The sequence below is a fragment of the Rattus rattus genome, chromosome X, assembly GCF_011064425.1.
Source record: "Rattus rattus isolate New Zealand chromosome X, Rrattus_CSIRO_v1, whole genome shotgun sequence".
In the NCBI taxonomy this organism is placed as follows: domain Eukaryota; kingdom Metazoa; phylum Chordata; class Mammalia; order Rodentia; family Muridae; genus Rattus; species Rattus rattus.
In genome coordinates, this window is record NC_046172.1 from 70,480,517 (window position 1) to 70,500,904 (window position 20,388).

At 38.2% G+C, this 20,388-nt stretch overlaps 1 protein-coding gene across 1 annotated transcript in view; it reads left to right on the top strand.

Moving 5' to 3' along the window:
• The window catches only part of LOC116889025 (rab proteins geranylgeranyltransferase component A 1-like), a 60,127-nt gene that overhangs the window by 21,291 nt on the left and 18,448 nt on the right, over positions 1-20,388 (top strand). The window contains exon 2 of the mRNA XM_032890228.1: positions 11,155-11,221. Within this exon, the coding sequence (XP_032746119.1) occupies positions 11,155-11,221 (67 nt within the window). The remainder of the gene's footprint in view (positions 1-11,154; positions 11,222-20,388) is intronic.

The following is a 20,388-nucleotide window of genomic DNA, read 5'->3' on the forward strand; positions in this document are numbered from 1 at the left end:
TGGACAGGAGGACATTTCACACAGAAATCAGCACACAGGGTAAACTCAGTTCTAGCGCATTTCCCCAAGACTCTGATGATCAGTGTCTTCATCATTATTTGAGGTCTTGTTTATAAGTATTTTCATACATTTTGGATTATTAAGCCATGGTAATTTGCCTTGAGGGTTGATCATGAAATGACTGCTCTTTGGGGTAAAAGCAACTACTAATTTCACAATCTGTTGGGGATCAACTTCCTGTGGTAAGGAAGTATTTAAGTTAGGCAGGTATGTGCACAACATTTTCCCCCAATTTCTGCATGCCTTAATTCCTGTACTCAGGAAGACAAAGTTTAGATATTATCTTCTTTGTAAAATCGAATTACAGCCTAAACTACCATTCTCCCATCTGCTGCATTTCTGGACCTCCTGAGTTCTTTATCTCTTATGGCACCGATCCTGATCCAAATTATATTTTTTTCTGTGAACATATTGGACTTTCTCCACTAAGTTATTAAAGTTCTTCTCCAATGTCTGTAATCCTCCATAAAGTCTTATCGGCATCTCACATACCACTTTGCGTATATTGGTGCCGAGTCCATGCTAAGTGAATGGATGCTCATTGTGGTTTTGGTAGAGTTCTTATGGAGTGGGCTATTTTTTCAGATATTTAAGAATTAGAAAGCTGGCATTTCAAATCACTCTTGGATCAATTACTCAAGTGCTTATGTAATTATACACATAAGTAAACTGTGTAAATGCCAGGGCTCTAATGGGTCAGCATTACCATGTACCATTTATTATTATTTTTTTTTTTTTTTTTTTTATTAACCTGAGTATTTTTTTATACATTTGAATGTTATTCCTTTCCGGTTTCCGCAAACATCCCCCTCCCTCCCCTTCCTTATGGACCCCTCCCCCCCATTGCTGCCCTCTCCCCAACAGTCTAGTTCTAGGGGTTCAGTCTTAGCAGGACAGGGCTTCCCCTTCCACTGGTGCTCTTACTAGGATATTCATTGCAACCTCGAGGTCAGAGTCAGGGTCAGTCCATGTATAGTCTTTGGGTAGTGGCTTAGTCCTGAAACTCTGGTTGGTTGGCATTGCTGTACATATGGGGTCTCAGGCTCCTTCAAGCTCTTCAGTTCTTTCTCTGATTGTTCAACAGGGGTCCTGTTCTCAGTTCAGTGGTTTCCTGCTGGCATCGCCTCTGTATTTGCTGTATTCTGGCTGTGTCTCTCATGGCGATCTGCATTCACATTTTGATCATCCGTCTTGAGTTTCATTTGTTCTAGGCATCTAGGGTAATTCAAGCATTTGGGCTAATAGCCACTTATCAATGAGTACATACCATGTATGTCTTTCTGTGATTAGGTTAGCTCACTCAGGATGATAGTTTCCAGTTCAACCATTTGCCTACTGAATTTCACAAAGTCATTGTTTTTGATAGCTGAGTAATATTCCATTGTGTAGATGTACCACATTTTCTGTATCCATTCCTCTGTTGAAGGGCATCTGGGTTCTTTCCAGCTTCTGGCTATTATAAATAAGGCTGCGATGAACATAGTGGAGCACGTGTCTTTTTTATATGTTGGGGCATCTTTTGGGTATATGCCCAGGAGAGGTATAGCTGGATCCTCAGGCAGTTCAATGTCCAATTTTCTGAGGAACCTCCAGACTGATTTCCAGAATGGTTGCAGCAGTCTGCAACCCCACCAACAATGGAGGAGTGTTCCCCTTTCTCCACATCCTCGCCAGCATTTGCTGTCACCTGAGTTTTTGATCTTAGCCATTCTCACTGGTGTGAGGTGAAATCTCAGGGTTGTTTTGATTTGCATTTCCCTTATGACTAACGATGTTGAACATTTCTTTAGGTGTTTCTCAGCCATTCGGCATTCCTCAGCTGTGAATTCTCTGTTTAGCTCTGAACCCCATTTTTTAATAGGGTTATTTGCCTCCCTGCTGTCTAACTTCTTCAGTTCTTTGTATATTTTGGATATAAGCCCTCTATCTGTTGTAGGATTGGTAAAGATCTTTTCCCAATCTGTTGGTTGCCGTTTTGTCCTAACCACAGTGTCCTTTGCCTTACAGAAGCTTTGCAGTTTTATGAGATCCCATTTGTCGATTCTTGATCTTAGAGCATAAGCCATGGGTGTTTTGTTCAGGAAATTTTTTCCAGTGCCCATGTGTTCCAAATGCTTCCCTAGTTTTTCTTCTATTAGTTTGAGTGTATCTGGTTTGATGTGGAGGTCCTTGATCCACTTGGACTTAAGCTTTGTACAGGGTGATAAGCATGGATCGATCTGCATTCTTCTACATGTTGACCTCCAGTTGAACCAGCACCATTTGCTGAAAATGCTATCTTTTTTCCATTGGATGGTTTTGGCTCCTTTGTCAAAAATCAAGTGCCCATAGGTGTGTGGGTTCATTTCTGGGTCTTCAATTCTGTTCCATTGGTCTATCTGTCTGTCTCTGTACCAATACCATGCAGTTTTTATCACTATTGCTCTGTAATACTGCTTGAGATCTGGGATAGTGATTCCCCTGAAGTCCTTTTATTGTTGAGGATAGTTTTAGCTATCCTGGGTTTTTATTATTCAGATGAATTTGCAAATTGTTCTGTCTAACTCTTTGAAGAATTGGATTGGTATTTTGATGGGGATTGCATTGAATCTGTAGATCGCTTTTTGGTAGAATGGCCATTTTACTATATTAATCCTGCCAATCCATGAGCATGGGAGATCTTTCCATCTTCTGAGATCTTCTTCAATTTCTTTCTTCAGAGTCTTGAAGTTCTTATTGTACAGATCTTTCCCTTGCTTGGTTAAAGTCACACCGAGGTACTTTATATTATTTGGATCTATTATGAAGGTGTCATTTCCCTAATTTCTTTTCGGCCTGTTTCTCTTTTGTGTAGAGGAAGGCTACTGATTTATTTGAGTTAATTTTATACCCAGCCACTTTGCTGAAGTTGTTTATCAGCTTTAGTAGTTCTCTGGTGGAATTTTGGGATCTTAAATATACTATCATATCATCTGCAAATAGTGATATTTTGACTTCTTCTTTTCGATCTGTATCCCTTGACCTCCTTTTGTTGTCTTATTGCTCTGGCTAGAACTTCAAGAACTATATTGAATAAGTAGGGAGAGAGTGGGCAGCCTTGTCTAGTCCCTGATTTTAGTGGGATTGCTTCAAGTTTCTCTCCATTTAGTTTAATGTTAGCAACTGGTTTGCTGTATATGGCTTTTACTATGTTTAGGTATGGGCCTTGAATTCCTATTCTTTCCAGGACTTTTATCATGAAGGGGTGTTGAATTTTGTCAAATGCTTTCTCAGCATCTAATGAAATGATCATGTGGTTTTGTTCTTTCAGTTTGTTTATATAATGGATCACGTTGATGGTTTTCCGTATATTGAACCATCCCTGCATGCCTGGGATGAAGCCTACTTGATCATGGTGGATGATTGTTTGATGTGCTCTTGGATTCGGTTTGCCAGAATTTTATTGAGTATTTTGCATCGATATTCATAAGGGAAATTGGTCTGAAGTTCTCTTTCTTTGTTGGGTCTTTGTGTGGTTTAGGTATAAGAGTAATTGTGGCTTCATAGAAGGAATTCGGTAGTGCTCCATCTGTTTCAATTTTGTGGAATAGTTTGGATAATATTGGTATGAGGTCTTCTATGAAGGTCTGATAGAATTCTGCACTAAACCCGTCTGGACCTGGGCTCTTTTTGGTTGGGAGACCTTTAATGACTTCTTCTATTTCCTTAGGAGTTATGGGGTTGTTTAACTGGTTTATCTGTTCCTGATTTAACTTCGGTACCTGGTATCTGTCTAGGAAATTGTCCATTTCCTGCAGATTGTCAAGTTTTGTTGAATATAGGCTTTTATAGTAAGATCTGATGATTTTTTGAATTTCCTCTGAATCTGTAGTTATGTCTCCCTTTTCATTTCTGATTTTGTTAATTTGGACACACTCTCTGTGTCCTCTCGTTAGTCTCGCCAAGGGTTTATCTATCTTGTTGATTTTCTCAAAGAACCAACTTTTGGTTCTGTTGATTCTTTCTATGGTCCTTTTTGTTTCTACTTGGTTGATTTCGGCTCTGAGTTTGATTATTTCCTGCCTTCTACTCCTCCTGGGTGTATTTGCTTCTTTTTGTTCTAGAGCTTTTAGGTGTGCTGTCAAGCTGCTGACATATGCTCTTTCCTGTTTCTTTCTGCAGGCACTCAGCGCTATGAGTTTTCCTCTTAGCACAGCTTTCATTGTGTCCCATAAGTTTGGGTATGTTGTATCTTCATTTTCATTAAATTCTAAAAAGTCTTTAATTTCTTTCTTTATTTCTTCCTTGACCAGGTTATCATTGAGTAGAGCATTGTTCAATTTCCACGTATATGTGGGCATTCTTCCCTTATTGTTATTGAAGACCAGTTTTAGGCCGTGGTGGTCCGATAGCACGCATGGGATTATTTCTATCTTTCTGTACCTGTTGAGGCCCGTTTTTTGACCAATTATATGGTCAATTTTGGAGAAAGTACCATGAGGAGCTGAGAAGAACGTATATCCTTTTGCTTTTGGATAGAATGTTCTATAAATATCTGTTAAGTCCATTTGGCTCATGAGTTCTCTTAGTCTGTCTCGTCTCTGTTTAATTTCTGTTTCCATGATCTGTCCATTGATGAGGTGGGGTGTTGAAATCTCCTACTATTATTGTGTGAGGTGCAATGTGTGTTTTGAGCTTTAGTAAGGTTTCTTTTACGTATGTAGGTGCCCTTGTATTTGGGGCATAGATATTTAGGATTGAGAGTTCATCTTGGTGGATTTTTCCTTTGATGAATATGAAGTGTCCTTCCTTATCTTTTTTGATGACTTTTAGTTGAAAATTGATTTTATCTCATATTAGAATGGCTACTCCAGCTTGCTTCTTCTGACCATTTGCTTGGAAAGTCGTTTTCCAGCCTTTCACTCTGAGGTAGTGTCTGTCTTTGTCTCTGAGGTGTGTTTCCTGTAGGCAGCAGAATGCAGGGTCCTCGTTCGTATCCAGTTTGTTAATCTATGTCTTTTTATTGGGAGTTAGGGCCATTGATGTTGAGAGATATTAAGGAATAGTGATTATTGCTTCGGTTGTATTCATATTTGGATGTGAGGTTATGTTTGTGTGCTTTTCTTCTCTTTGTTTTGTTGCCAAGACGATTAGTTTCTTGCTTCTTCTAGGGTATAGCTTGCCTCCTTATGTTGGGCTTTACCATTTATTATCCTTTGTAGTGCTGGATTTGTAGAAAGATATTGTGTAAATTTGGTTTTGTCATGGAATATCTTGGTTTCTCCATCTATGTTGATTGAGAGTTTTGCAGGATACAGTAACCTGGGCTGGCATTTGTGTTCTCTTAGGGTCTGTATGACATCAGTCCAGGATCTTCTGGCCTTCATAGTTTCTGGCGAAAAGTCTGGTGTGATTCTGATAGGTCTGCCTTTATATGTTACTTGACCTTTTTCCTTACTGCTTTTAATATTCTTTCTTTTTATTTTTGTCGTTTGGTGTTTTGACTATTATGTGACGGGAGGTGTTTCTTTTCTGGTCCAATCTATTTGGAGTTCTGTAGGCTTCTTGTATGCCTATGGGTATCTCTTTTTTTAGGTTAGGAAGTTTTCTTCTATGATTTTGTTGAAGATATTTACTGGTCCTTTGAGCTGGGAGTCTTCACTCTCTTCTATACCTATTATCCTTAGGTTTGATCTTCTCATTGAGTCCTGGATTTCCTGTATGTTTTGGACCAGTAGCTTTTTCCGCTTTACATTATCTTTGACAGTTGAGTCAATGATTTCTATGGAATCTTCTGCTCCTGAGATTCTCTCTTCCATCTCTTGTATTCTGTTGGTGAAGCTTGTATCTACAGCTCCTTGTCTCTTCTTTTGGTTTTCTATATCCAGGGTTGTTTCCATGTGTTCTTTCTTGATTGCTTCTATTTCCATTTTTAATTCCTTCAACTGTTTGATTGTGTTTTCCTGGAATTCTTTCAGGGATTTTTGTGACTCCTCTCTATGGGCTTCTACTTGTTTATTTATGTTTTCCTGGAATTCTTTTAGGGATTTTTGTGACTCCTCTCTATGGGCTTCTACTTGTTTATTTATATTTTCCTGGAATTCTTTTAGGAATTTTTGCGATTCCTCTCTGTAGGCTTCTACTTGTTTATTTATGTTTTCCTGTGTTTCTCTAAGGGAGTTCTTCATGTCTTTCTTGAAGTCCTCCAACATCATGATCAAATATGATTTTGAAACTAGATCTTGCTTTTCTGGTGTGTTTGGATATTCCGTGTTTGCTTTGGTGGGAGAATTGGGCTCCGATGATGCCATGTAGTCTTGGTTTCTGTTGCTTGGGTTCCTGCGCTTGCCTCTCGCCATCAGATTATCTCTAGTGTTACTTTGTTCTGCTATTTCTGACAGTGGCTAGACTGTCTTATAAGCCTGTGTTTCAGGAGTGCTGTAGACCTGTTTTCCTGTTTTCTTTCAGCCAGTTATGGGGACAGAGTGTTCTTTTTTCGTTCGCGTAGTTTTTCTTCTCTACAGGTCTTCAGCTGTTCCTGTGAGCCTGTGTCTTGAGTTCACCAGGCAAGTCGTTTGTAGCAGAAAAGTTTGTCTTACCTGTGGTCCCCAGGCTCAAGTTTGCTAGTGGGGTGTTGCCTATGAGCTCTCCACGGCCTCAGCAGCCAGGAAGATCTGTGCCGCTCCTTCCGGGAGGTTCCGTGCACCAGGGTTCCAGATAGCTTTTGTTTTCCTCTGGGGTCAGTACTGTGTGCAGCGTGCAGTCTCTTCTGGTTTCCCAGGCGTGTCCGCCTCTCTGAAGGTTTAGCTCTCCCTCCCACGGGATTTGGGTGCAGAGAACTGTTTATCCGGTCGGTCCCTTCAGGGTGCGGTGTCTCAGGCGCAGTGGATCTGCTGCTCCTGGCCCCTCCTCTCTGGTACCCAGAGGCCGTATACAGTATCCTCCTGGGCCAGGGATGTGGGGCAGGGGTGGGCGGCGTTGGTGGTCTCCTCCGCTCTGCTGCCTCAGGGTGGGACCTTGCCCTGAACTACCATTTTCTATCACACTTGGGCCTGGACTGGCTGTTTCCCAGGCTGACCTTGAATTTAGTAATCTGCCTGCCTTTGTAACTCCCTGTCTTTGTATTTTTCTGACAAGCTGGGTTATAGTATAGCTACCTTTGTTCTTTTAGATTCATGAACAAGATTCCTTTTATTTCATATTGCATCCTTATATTTTTGCATAGTTGAGAAATTATACATTTTTGAACTCATATACTTAGAACTCTTTCCCATAGCTTTAAGGGATGTCCTGAAGGTCCCAGTGTTTTTGGTAAGATATAGCCACACCCTGGACTCATGCTGTTTCTAGTCTCTTGGAGTCATCAACATTAACCAGGCAGGCATTCCTCAGAAGGAAAAAGTCTTCCTCTGCTAGTAGGTCTAGAAAATATAACATTATTACACAAACAAGCCATACACTCATAGCAGCTGTTGACACTTATGGAGACTTACACTAGGGCCCTGTCCTGGAGGCAGGAACCATGCCACTCTGTCCCTTCCAAGGCCACGCAGAGCTGGGTATTTTTCCCTACCCCCATATTAAAACAAGCAGTCGTTTTCTTAAGTGATTGAGAACAGTTTTAATCGTGTTACATATTTTTTTAAACTTAAAGCTCCCACTTTATCAAGGTCGATTTTCTGCTGTGAATAGTGCAGTAGTTTTCTTTGGAACAGGAGATTGGTGGTGATAGGAGATAGGAGCTTCTGTGTGGGTGCCCAGAACTGAACCTGGGTCTACTGCAAGAATAAGCACTCTGAACCGCTGAGCCATCTCTCCAGCTCTGTTGTTGTTGTAAACACTAACTTAGAACTGTTTTTCTCACTGAAATCCTCTTCAAACTCTGTGTTGCTCAAAGAATGGCATTCAGATATGCCAATTTGACTCCAACTACTCTTTTTGAAAAGATACTGTTTTATTGTAAAAACATTTAAAATAATATATATCCTCCTGACATTTTCTTTTTGCTCTGCCCTTTTCTCAGAAATTATTTATTGACTGAGTGGAACAAAATATGTAACCTTGGCCACAAAGACATTGCTAACTATATTTGTAGCTTGTTATTTTAATAATTCTAAGCATAAAATAATGGACCCTTACATTTAACATTGGAGCAGTCTATGGATTTCACAAACTTGTGGTGGTATCTGGATGGAAGAATTAAGGAAATTCATAAAATAGTAGTTATTTTGGTTTTATATAGTTTGGGCTCAGATCACATTCCGTATTGAAAACCATTTTGACTTTGCATTGTCAGCAGTCTTGACTTCTGATTGTTCATTTTAGGCATAGAAATTTCCAAACACATATCTGCCTACCAAAAGGAATAGGTAATTTGGGTGAAATAGAGGAGAGTGATATTGTGTGCCATTGCTGTTGGCATTTGGTGTAAAGAGGTATATGTTTAGTGTGATATTAAATGAAAACTTGATGCTTCTAAACAATCCTCAAGGATGCTAAGGATATTTTCTTCCAGGTTATATAGTATGCATTTAGGAATATTTATGAGTATATATAAGCACACATGTATGTATGTGTATGTACGTATAGTAGTATATAATATGTGTGTGTGTGCATGTGTGTGTAGTATCAATTAATGAAAAAAAGAGCCACAAATTGGAAAGAGTGCAATGAAGGGGGAATTTGGAAGGTTTTAGAAGGGGGAAATGATTTAGTTATCATAATCTCAAAAGTAAATAATTAAAAGAAGAATATTTCCACCACAGATAGTCTTGCTAATAAGTAAATAATCCTATGAATATTTCCACTGATAGAAGGAAAAAGAAGCACAGGAAATCTGACTTGTCTGAACTTGCACTGTAAGTGAACCAGTGAAACAAAGATTCAAGTCTAGGTCTCAGTGATGGTACTCATTCCATTGCATTACCTATATTGCTCTTACAGCCTGTTCTCCAACTTAGGTCAGGTTGGAGGGAGTGAACAACTGCTGTTATTTGAATTAGAGATATGAAATTCCCATGTATTTGGCTTCTTTTGTCCTTTAGATGGTATTTTCTAATATGACAATGATAAATATGTGAGGTTATAAGTATAAACATGGTACAAAGCAAAAACTGTCTACATACCATTCTAATATTATCATTATTATCTAGAAAAGTACTTTTAAACATAATAATTCTCTTTTGTAATATTTCTTTGCTTATCCACTTTTAAAACATATTGATTATATTTCTTTAGCAAGGAAGTTATTTAGGTATAGCAAAAAAGTTTGGATCATTGTAAGAGACATTAAAATAATAGTTTTTATAGAAGAATATAGTATCGTGTAGTTATTTGAAATTCCTATTTCCCTGTATTCTAAAAAAAAGTTTGATTCTTTCTCTGGTTAAAACTTTATGATGGCTTGATTCCAATAATTGTTATTTAATGGCTATATTCTGTACATTTGGTCAAAACTTATTTTTCCGAACCAGACATTATATACCCACAAAGTATCCAACACTGGAAAAATAGTTCTTTACGAAGGTGGTTGGTGCTTGTGTTTAATGTGGTTTTTAGCTGAAGACGGATCATATCAACTGCTTCCATGTGTGTATTACTTTAAAACTGCTTTTAAAATCCATTTGTGTGTGTGTGTGTGTGTGTGTGTGTGTGTGTGTGTGTGTGTGTGTGTGTGTGTGTACTTACTGGTTATATAAAGGGAGGACAGAGGATAGCAGCAGACACCTTTATAACCACCCTAGCCTCATGTTTTGTTTTTACATAAGCAAGTTAATTACCCCCCCTTTTAAATCTGATTCTTGATGAGCACTTTAAATGCTTATCAAAGAAAGGGGCTTATCTATTTTGCCTTGTAAAAATGTAGAAAAACATGACTTTTCATGGTAATGGTGGTATTGACTTGTTTGACTTGTATTAAACTTTCAAAATATGCTTTATCTGTATGACTGATAATAGGACCTATTGACCTCTATTGAAATGATAAATCCAATGATGAAAATTGGGGAAGAGTCTTGAACTTTTTTTTTTTTTTTTCGGAGCTGGGGATCGAACCCAGGGCCTTGCGCTTCCTAGGCAAGGGCTCTACCACTGACCTAAATCCCCAACCCCAAGAGTCTTGAACTTATAACAAGACATTTTATTAATGTAGCAGAAAACCTGGTCTTTAGTATAACATTTGAGTTTGGCAATTTAGATTTTTTTTTTTTTTTTGGTTTTTTTTTTTCGGAGCTGGGGAACGAACCCAGGGCCTTGCGCTTCCTAGGCAAGGGCTCTACCACTGACCTAAATCCCCAACCCCAAGAGTCTTGAACTTATAACAAGACATTTTATTAATGTAGCAGAAAACCTGGTCTTTAGTATAACATTTGAGTTTGGCAATTTAGATTTTTTTTTTTTTTTGGTTTTTTTCGGACTGGGGACCAACCCAGGGCCTTTGCGCCTTCCTAGGCAAGCACTCTACCACTGAGCTAAATCCCCAACCCTCAATTTAGATTTTTTATTTATATTGTTGGTAGTAAATTATATCTCCTTTTAAGATAATCAGCTTTATGGTATGACTACATTTCATTCCAAAGCAATAATCTTTTCTTTCCAGTCTGCTATAGTGACCAACAAGCTAGATAGTTAAGTAACATAACTTTTAACTTAAAAAATGTATGCCATTCTTTCTTAGAGACTTTGTGGCTTTGGAGTTAGATCTGAGTTTAAATTTCAATTCCGGATCTTTTTAGCAGGAAGTTAACATCCGTGAGCAGTAGTGTCTTTGTTGTCTCACAGGTGCAGATTCTTATCTCTCTATGTCTTTGGGAAGATCAGATAAGCTTGTGTGCTTAACTTGGTTCCTAAGTAACAAAGCCACCCTGCTTTTTAAACAGTTGTCTGTTTATGTTCATTTACAAATGAAAAGACTCCAAGCACTTGTCTTATTAAGAAGTGTCTCTTCTACATAAACCAACTCAGTTTTTGATTTGCATGTTTAGGCAGTATCTATCATTAATACAAGATTTATAATTTTGAAAATTGTAAATTTTCTTTATCGAAAATACTTTTATTTAAAATTGCAGCAATAGTATGACTTGAACATATCTCTCTCTATATCTACATTCTGAGTGATATAGGTGTGTGTTTTTGTAGGTTTGCCTGAATCCATCATTGCAGCTGCATGTTCAAGGAGTGGCCAGAGGGTTCTGCATGTTGATTCGTAAGTTTTAATCCTGGTAGCATTTAACACACACATGTGTCTACGTATTTATGTATGTGCCATGTGAAATTTCATAACATAAAAGAAGTCCTGGAATTACTTTCATTTTCATCAGTATTTGTAAAATATAAAATACAAGATTTCTTAGTCTATTCTTTGATGAAATAAGGATATTTGTCCTTTAAGAGTAAACTAAATGAATTTTAAAATCTTTTCTCAGGAATAAGCTTGTTTTTAAAATGAGTAATACTTTAATAGGCTTGAAAACCTCACATGTGCCTTTTCTTATATAAATATATATGTGTCTGTGGGTATATATCACATTTATTTGGTATCATATTTTAGGCTTCATGTTTTTTTTTTTAATAAACTTTAGCCAGTAGATTTGAATTCATGATTTTCTTAAAGGGTATCAACATTCGAACTTAAAAGTCTTAATTAGGAAAATATATACATAGTTTTCTCTTAAATGCATGAATAAAATGGAAGTAAAAGGAAAACTTATATATAACTTAAATCTTAATTCCTTTGCTCCTTGAAAGCAGCCCTTAAGTGTGCCAAGTATGCATTTACTCATTTTCAATAGAGGCTTGATGACTCAGAAGAGAGAATAAGTGAAGTGTTTTCCAGAATCCTAGAAAACAAAATAGCACTAGATATAGTGTATGGTGGTTTCCCATTCATTCTTTCATTCATACTGTAAAAAGTAGCATTCATTAACATTAAGTAGCATACTTAACATTTCATAAATTTATTTATTTTTAAGTAGTCACATATATGATTTTTGTTTGCATTTTCATATATGTATGTCATTATACCCTGCCCATTTTCCTTCTTGGATCCATTAATCTGCCTTTTCTGACCCCTTCCCTCCAGTGACCCCCTTTCTGTGTTCATGTCCCATCTTTTTAGCTATCTTCTTTACCCATTCTGATGCCTCCCTTCGGATCATTCTTTTCCTCTTATGCATTCCTTTCTAGTTTATGACGTTCTGTTTCTCTGTATCTCTTTCTCTCCACAGACCATCTTCGTTCTGAAATTGTGTGCTAGTTAGTTTTGGTCAATTTTAATATTCACAAGAGTTTATCTGAGAGAGGAAACATCAATTGAGAAAATGCCCATATCAGGGCAGGTCTGCGAGACTTGATTAATAATTGAAGTGCTAGCTTTCAGCAGTTAGTTTGGGTATATAATATGGAGAGCAAGCAAGCAATGGGGAGCAAGCCAGTAAGCAGTATTCATTCCTACAATGGTCTCTGCTCCAGTTTCTGTCTTCAGGTTCCTGCCCTCATTTCCTTAGTGAGAGACAGGAAGTACACTTTAAAATGAAATAGGCTCTTTCATTCCCAAGATGGTTTTGTTCTCGCAATACAAAGTAAACTAAAATAAATTTATTTGCCCATTTTGGGTTGTTTTTGCTTTCATGTGAAATTTTGTATGTTTTTAAAATATATTCTTCAGAATGTAGTTGAGACTTCCATGTGAAATGTGTTTTATTACATGTCACTTTCAGTAATATAGATATTTTTACAGTATGAATTTTGCCATTCCATATGTATGGGACGTCTTTTCACCCTTGTTCAACTTTTTCTGTTAGAACATATATTTATATTTAATTCTTTGACAATGTTTCATAGCACAGGTTAAGCTTCTGATTTTCCTTCTTCTATCCAAAGGCTGGGGTTAGCAGATAGGAGCCATCTGACACCCACTTTTAAATTGTAGTTTTCAGGTTAAATCCTTGTGATCTTTCACCTCTTTTTTAAAAGTCATTTCTATCTGGGTGGCGGTGGGTCATACCTTTAATCCTAGCACTTGGGAGCTAGAGGCAGGCAGATCTCTGTGCTTTTGAGACCAGCCTGGCCTACAAAGTGAGTTCCAGGACAGCCATGGCTATACAAAGAAACCCTGTGTCAAAAAACGAAACAAAAAAGTTATATTCCTAAGTATTTTATTCTGTTTTGAAGCTATCATGAAGGATGTTTTTGCCTCTAATTTCTTCCTCTACAAGTCTGTCATTGCAGTACAGAAAGACTGATGGCTTTCAGATGTTGATTTTTATATCTTATTTTACTGTAAGTGCTCATTGACTCTGAGAGGTTTTGCTGCAGTCTTTTGATCCTTTAAATATAGGATCATATTATCATGAAACAGGGATAATTTGGCATTTTCCTATTTTGGGTCCATTTCATTTCATGCTTTTATTGATGTAGCTAAGATTTTGAGCTCTGCATTGATAAGAGTGCAAAAAGGATGTACCATTTTCTCGTTCCAGATTTTAGAGAAGATGACATTTTTCCACTTAGTATATAATATTGTCTCTAGGTTTCTTTTATGTTGAGTTGTGTTTCTAGTAGTTACAGTTTTATCAAAGCTTTCATCATGAAAGGATGCTAAAGTTTGTCAAATCTCTATTCCCAATGTACTGAAACTGTCCTGTGGTTTTTGGCCTTAAGTCTGTTTTATACAGTACATTTATTGATTTGTCTATGTTGATCCTGTTTTACATCTCTGGGATGAAAGCAGCTTGGTCATGGTATAATAACTTTTTACTTTATTGTTCTTAATTTTGGTTTACATGTAATTTCTCATAGGTTATTTTATGTATTTACATTTCAATGTTATCCCCCTTTCCAGTTTGCCCTCCACAAATCTTCTGTCTTCTCCCCCTCCACCCACTCCCACCTTAGCGTCCCAGCATTCCTCTATGTTTGGGCATCTAGGCTCCACAGGACCTCCACAGGACCAAGGGCCTCCCCTCCCATTGATGTCAGATAAGGCCATCTTCTGCTACATATGCTGCTGAAGCTATGGATCCCCCATGTGTACGCTGTGATTGGGGGTTTAGTCCCTGGGAGCTTTGGGAGAGTTTGGTGGGTTGATATTGTTGTACTTCCTATGGGGGTTACAAACCCTTCAGCTCCTTCAGTCCTTGCCCTAACATCTCCTTTGGAGTCCCTGCACTCAGTCCTATATTTGGCTGCATACATTTACATCTGTATTGGTCAGGCTCTGGCAGAGCCTCTCAGGAAATAGCTATACTAGGCTCCTGTCAGCAAGCACTTCTTGACATCAGTAATAGTGTCTGGGTTTGGTGTTTGATATGGGATAGATCTCCAGGTGGGTAAGTCTAGATGGCCTTTCATTCAGTCTCTCTCTGTTCTACTCTTTGGGGGCAGACCTATCCCTCAAATAGGGGCCATGCCATACCTCTGGATATGATCTCCACAGGTTCTCCCTCCCATTGTTGGGCGTTTCATCCCAGGACGTTGTGTCCTGGGAGCCTCTTCCTTTCCTGTCATCTGGGACTTTCATGTGGCAACCCCTAGTCCCCACTCCCCCTGCTACACACCTCCTTTTAAATTCCTGACCCTCTGTACTTCATCCCCTCTTCCCTTATATCAACCTGGCCCCCTTTCTCCTCACCCTTCTCTTTCCCTCCCAGATCCCTCTCTCCCTCCACCTCCTAAGATTGCTTCTGGCTATGATAAATAAGGCTGCTATGAACACAGTGGAGCATATGTTTTTGTTGAATGTTAGAGCATCTTTTGGGTATATGCCCAGGAGAGGCATAGCTGGGTCCTCAGATAGTGCAATATCCAATTTTCTGAGGAACCTTCAGACTGATTTCCAGAATGGTTGTACCAGTCTGCAATCCCACCAACAATGGAGAAGTGTTCCTCTTTCTCCGCATCCTCGCCAGCATCTGCTGTCACCTGAGTTTTTGATCTTAGCCATTCTAACTGGTGTGAGGTGAAATCTCAGGGTTGTTTTGATTTGCATTTCCCTGATGACTAAGGATGTTGAACATTTCTTTAGGTGCTTCTCAGCCATTCGATATTCCTCAGCTGAGAATTCTTTGTTAAGCTCCGTACCCCATTTTTAATAGGGTTACTTGGTTCTCTGGAGTCTATATTGGATATTAGCCCTTTATCAGATGTAGGATTGTTAAAGATCTTTTCCCAATCAGTTGGTTGCTGTTTTGTCCTAATGACAGCGTCCTTTGCCTTACAGAAGCTTTGCAGTTTTATGAGATCCAATTTGTCGATTCTTGATCTTAGAGCATAAGCCATTGGTGTTTTGTTCAGGAAATTTTTTCCAGTGCCCATGTGTTCCAGATGCTTCCCTAGTTTTTCTTCTATTAGTTTGAGTATATCTGGTTTGATGTGGAGGTCCTTGATCCACTTGGACTTAAGCTTTGTACAGGGTGATAAGAATGGATCGATTTGCATTCTACATGCTGACCTCCAGTTGAACCAACACCATTTGTTGAAAATGCGATCTTTTTTCCATTGGATGGTTTTAGCTCCTTTGTCAAAGATCAAGTGCCCATAGGTGTGTGGGTTCATTTCTGGGTCTTCAATTCTGTTCCATTGGTCTATCTGTTTGTCTCTGTACCAATACCATGCAGTTTTTATGACTATTGCTCTGTACTACTGCTTGAGGTCAGGGATGGTGATTTCCCCAGAAGTTTTTTTATTGTTGAGTATAGTTTTCGCTATCCTGAGCTTTTTGGTATTCCAAATGAATTTGCAAATTGCTTTTTCTAAATCTATGAAGAATTGAGGTGGAATTTTGATCTGAAGTTCTTTTTCTCTGTTGGGTCTTTGTGCGGTTTAGGTATAAGCATAATTGTGTCTTTATAGAATGAATTAGGTAGTGTTCCCTCTGTTTATAGTTTGTGGAATAGTATGAAGAGTATTGGTATTAGGTCTTCTTTGAGGGTCTGATAGAATTCTGCACTAAACACATCTGGTCCTGGGATTTTTTTTGGTTGGAAGACTTTTAATAAATCCTTCTATTTCTTTTTTTTTTTTTTTTTTTCCGGAGCTGGGGACCAAACCCAGGGCCGCGCTCTACCACTGAGATAAATCCTCAACACCCAGGAGACTTTTAATGATGACTTCTAATTCATTAACGGTTATGAGAATGTTTAGATGGTTTGTCTGTTCCTGATTTGACTTTGGTACCTGATTTCTCTCTAGAAAATTGTCCATTTCATGCAGATTTTCCAGTATTGTTGAATATAGGCTTTTGTAGTAGGATCTGATTTTCTTTTTAGAATTTCCTCAGATTATGTTGTTATTATGTCTCTCATTTTATTTCTGATTTTGTTAATTTCGATACATTCTCTGTGCCCTCTAGTTAGTCTGGCTAAGGGTTTATCTATCTTGTTGATTTTCTCAAAGAACCAGCTTTTGGTTCTCTTGATTCTTTGTATATTTGTTTTTGTTTCTACTTGGTTGATTTCAGCTCTGAATTTGATTATTTCCTGCCTTCTACTCCTCCTGGGTGTATTTGCTTCTTTCTGTTCTAGAGCTTTTAGGTGTGCTGTCAAGCTGGTGACATATGCTCTTTCCTGTTTCTTTTTGCAGGCACTCAGAGCTATGAGTTTTCCTCTTAGCACTGCTTTCACTGTTTCCCATAAGTTTGGGTATGCTGTGCCTTCATTTTCATTAAATTCTAAGAAGTCGTTAATTTCTTTATTTCTTCCTTGAGCAAGTTGTTATTGAGTATTCCATGTATACGTGGGCTTTCTGTTGTTTTTGTTTTTAATGAAGAACAGCCTTAGTCCGTGGTGATCTAATTGAATGCATGGGATTGTTTCAATCTTCTTGTATCTGTTGAGGCCTGTTTTGTGACTGATTATGTGGTTAATTTTGGAGAAGGTACTGTCAGGTTCTGAAGAAGTTATATTCTTTTGTTTTAGGATAGAATGTTCTACAAATATCTGTTAAGTCCATTTGGTTCATGACTTCTCTTAGTCTGTCTATGTCTCTGTTTAATTTCTGTTTCCATGATCTGTCCATTGATGAGAGTGGGGTGTTGAAATCTACTATTATTGTGTGAGGTGCAATGTGTGCTTTGAGCTTTAGTAAGGTTTCTTTTATGAATGTAGGTGCCCTTCATTTGGAGCATAGATATTCAGGATTCTTCATCTTTGTGGAATTTTCCTTTGATGAATATGAAGGGTCCTTTCTTATTTTTTTTTTTTTTGATAACCTTTGTTGAAAGTCGATTTTATTGGATATTAGAAAGGCTACTCCAGCTTGTTTCTTGGGACCCTTTTCATTTTTACTCTGAGGTAGTGTCTATCTTTGTCACCAAGGTGTGTTTCCTTTACTCAGCAAAAATGTGGGGTCCTCTTTCAGTATCCAGTCTGTTAGTCTATGTCTTTTTTTGGGGAATTGAATCCATTGATGTTAAGAGATATTAAGGAATAGTGATTGCTGATTCCTGCTATTTTTGTTGTTAGAAGTGGAATTCTGTTTTTGTGGCTCTCTTCTTTTGGGTTCATTGCAAGGAGATTTCTTCCTTGGCTTTTCTATGGTGTATTTTCCCTCCTTGTGTTGGAGTTTTCCATCCATTATCTTTTGTATTGCTGGATTTGTGAAAAGATATTGTATAAATTTTGTTTTTTCATGGAATATCTTGGTTTCTTCATCTACCTTAATTGATAGTTTACTGGATATAATAGCCTGGGCTGGCTTTTGCATTCTCTTAGGGTCTGTATGACATTTGCCCAGGTTCTTCTGACTCTCATAGTCTCTGCTGAGAAGTCTGGTATAATTCTGATATGTGTGCTTTATATGTTACTTGACCTTTTTCCCTTACTACTTTTTAATATTCTTTCTTTGTTTTGTGCATTTGGTGTTTTGACTATTATGTGACAGGAGGAATTTCTTTTCTGGTCTAATCTATTTGAAGTTCTGTAGGCTTCTTGTATGTTTATGGGCATCTCTTTCTTTAGGTTAGGGAAGTTTTCTATAATTTTGTTGATGATTTTTATTGACCCTTTAATTTGGGAGTCTTTGCTCTCTTCTATACCTATTATCCCTAATTTGATCTTGTCATTGTGTCCTGAATATCCTGGATGTTTCGGGTTAGGAGCTTTTTGTGTTTTACATTATCTTTGACAGTTGTGTTGATGTTTTTCTATGGTATCCTCTGCCCCTGAGATTCTTCTATTTCTTGTATTCGGTTGGTGATGCTTGCTTCTATGACTCCTGATCTCTTTCGTAGGTTTTCTATCTCCATAGTTGTTTCATTTTGTGCTTTCTTTTTTGCTTCTATTTCTATTTTTAAATCTTGGATGGTTTTGTTCAATTCCTTCACCTGTTGGATTGTGTTTTCCTGTAATTCTTTAAGGGATTTTTTTCTGTCGCCTTTCTAAGGGCTTCTACTTATTTTTACCTGTGTTGTTCTGTAATTCTTCAAGAGAGTTATTTATGTCCTTCTTAAAGTCCCTGTCACCATTATGAGATGAGATTTTAAATCCAAATCTTGCTTTTCCGTGTGTTGAGATAGCCACTGTTTGTTTTTTGCTGGAGAACTTTGGCTCTGATGATGCCAAGTAGTCTTGGTTTCTGATGCTTAGGTTACTGTGCTTGCCTTTGTCCATCAGGTTGTCTCTGGTATTAGCTTATCTTGCTGTCTCTGACAGTGGCTTGACCTTCCTGTAAGCCTGTTTGTTAGCACTCCTGTAGACCTGTTTTCTTTCAGCCTAATCTGGCTACAGATTACTGTAGGACTGGGTCAGCTCTGGTTGCAGTGAGAAACTTGAAGGTTTCTGTCCCAGACTGCTCTTGTTTTTTTCTGTCCTGAGGCCTCCATTGGGTTCGCTTGGAGAGGAAGAGTTGGTCTTACCTCTGCTCTCAGGTGTGTCAGTGCTCCTGGCGACTGGCTTTCAGCTCTGGACATAGACAGAAACTGGGAGGGTCCTGTCCACCTCCCAACGCCCCTCCCCAACTGCTCATAGGTTCCTGTATCTAGAGGGCACTAGGCAGGTTCCCCTTGGGCCAGGAATGTGATTAGAAGTGGAAGTCTCAACTGAACTCTCAGGATGTCTGCACTTCTGAGGGTTCAGCTCTCTCCCCAATGGGATTTGGGTACAAAATACCTACTTTTATTGGGAACCAGTTTTTTTTTTCTAACTCCTTGATTTAAATACTTAAATTTATTTTACGCCATGTTTTTTCCTTAGTACAATCAGACACCAATGTAGATTTCTATCCATATCCATAGTAACTGTGTATATAAATTCTAAATGCTGTCTAATACTTGTTATGAGCTTTCTCTATATTGATTACTTAGAGGTGTGTTTTAAGAAATACATATTTTGTTCAGTGTGTTGAGGTAGTGTTTATTATAATTTTCATGACTAAAGATCAAAGAAAAGTAAAGGTAATAGTGCATCTTTCTGTTTTTTCTTCTCTGTATCCCACCAGTCTCACCTTTCAGAAGCAGTTACCATTACCTTTTATTTATTTGATCTTTGTTCTGTTTTGAATTGAGACAGCATCTTGCTATGTAGCTCACACAGGCCTTAAACTTGGATTTTACTCCCTTCATCTTGTAGAGTGCTAGGATTTCAGATATATGCCATTCTATCTGGCTTATTGTTTTTACCTATTCCGTGTCCTTCTGCGGATTAGCTTTTAAATGAACTTTATTGACTAAAACTGCATAAAACTGGTGATTATAGACAGCTAATCTTGTTTTGGAGGTAAATTTGGGATGTTGCTTCTTTTCAGACAGCATGATTTCTAGCATCTCATTATGTTGTATGTTTCCAATATTTTGTTTTAAAAAAATCTTAAAATCTTTAAATCTTTAGTAATTGTGATTGAATGATAATGGTTCTCTTAGGCTCATCTGTTTCAATGCTTAGTGCTCAGATAGTTAAATTGTTTGGGAATGGCTGGGAGATGTGGCTTTGTTGGAGTAAGGGTAGCCCTGGAGGAGGTGTGTTACTGGGGCTGGACTTTTATGCTTCTAAAGTTCACACCAGGCCCAGTGGTAATCTTTGCCTGCCTGCCTGCCTGCCTGCCTGCCTGCCTGCCTGCCTGCCTGCCTGCCTCTCTGTAGATCAGGATGTTAGCTCTAGCCACATGCCTGTTTGCCTGTCGTTATGCTTCCTGCCTTGATGATCATGAACTAACTGTTTGAAACTATAAACCAGACTCAATTAAATGATTTCTTTTATAAGTGTTGCCTTAGTCACGGTGTTTCTTCCCAGCAGTTGAAGAGTGACTAAGAGAGTATTCTTTATTATGTGTGTGTAATCACTTGTTTAAACATTTACTTAGTGATGGGCATCTGAGCTGATTCCAGAGATGAGATAAAATTTGTATGGGAAACACACAGGCACTCATGCACTCATGCAT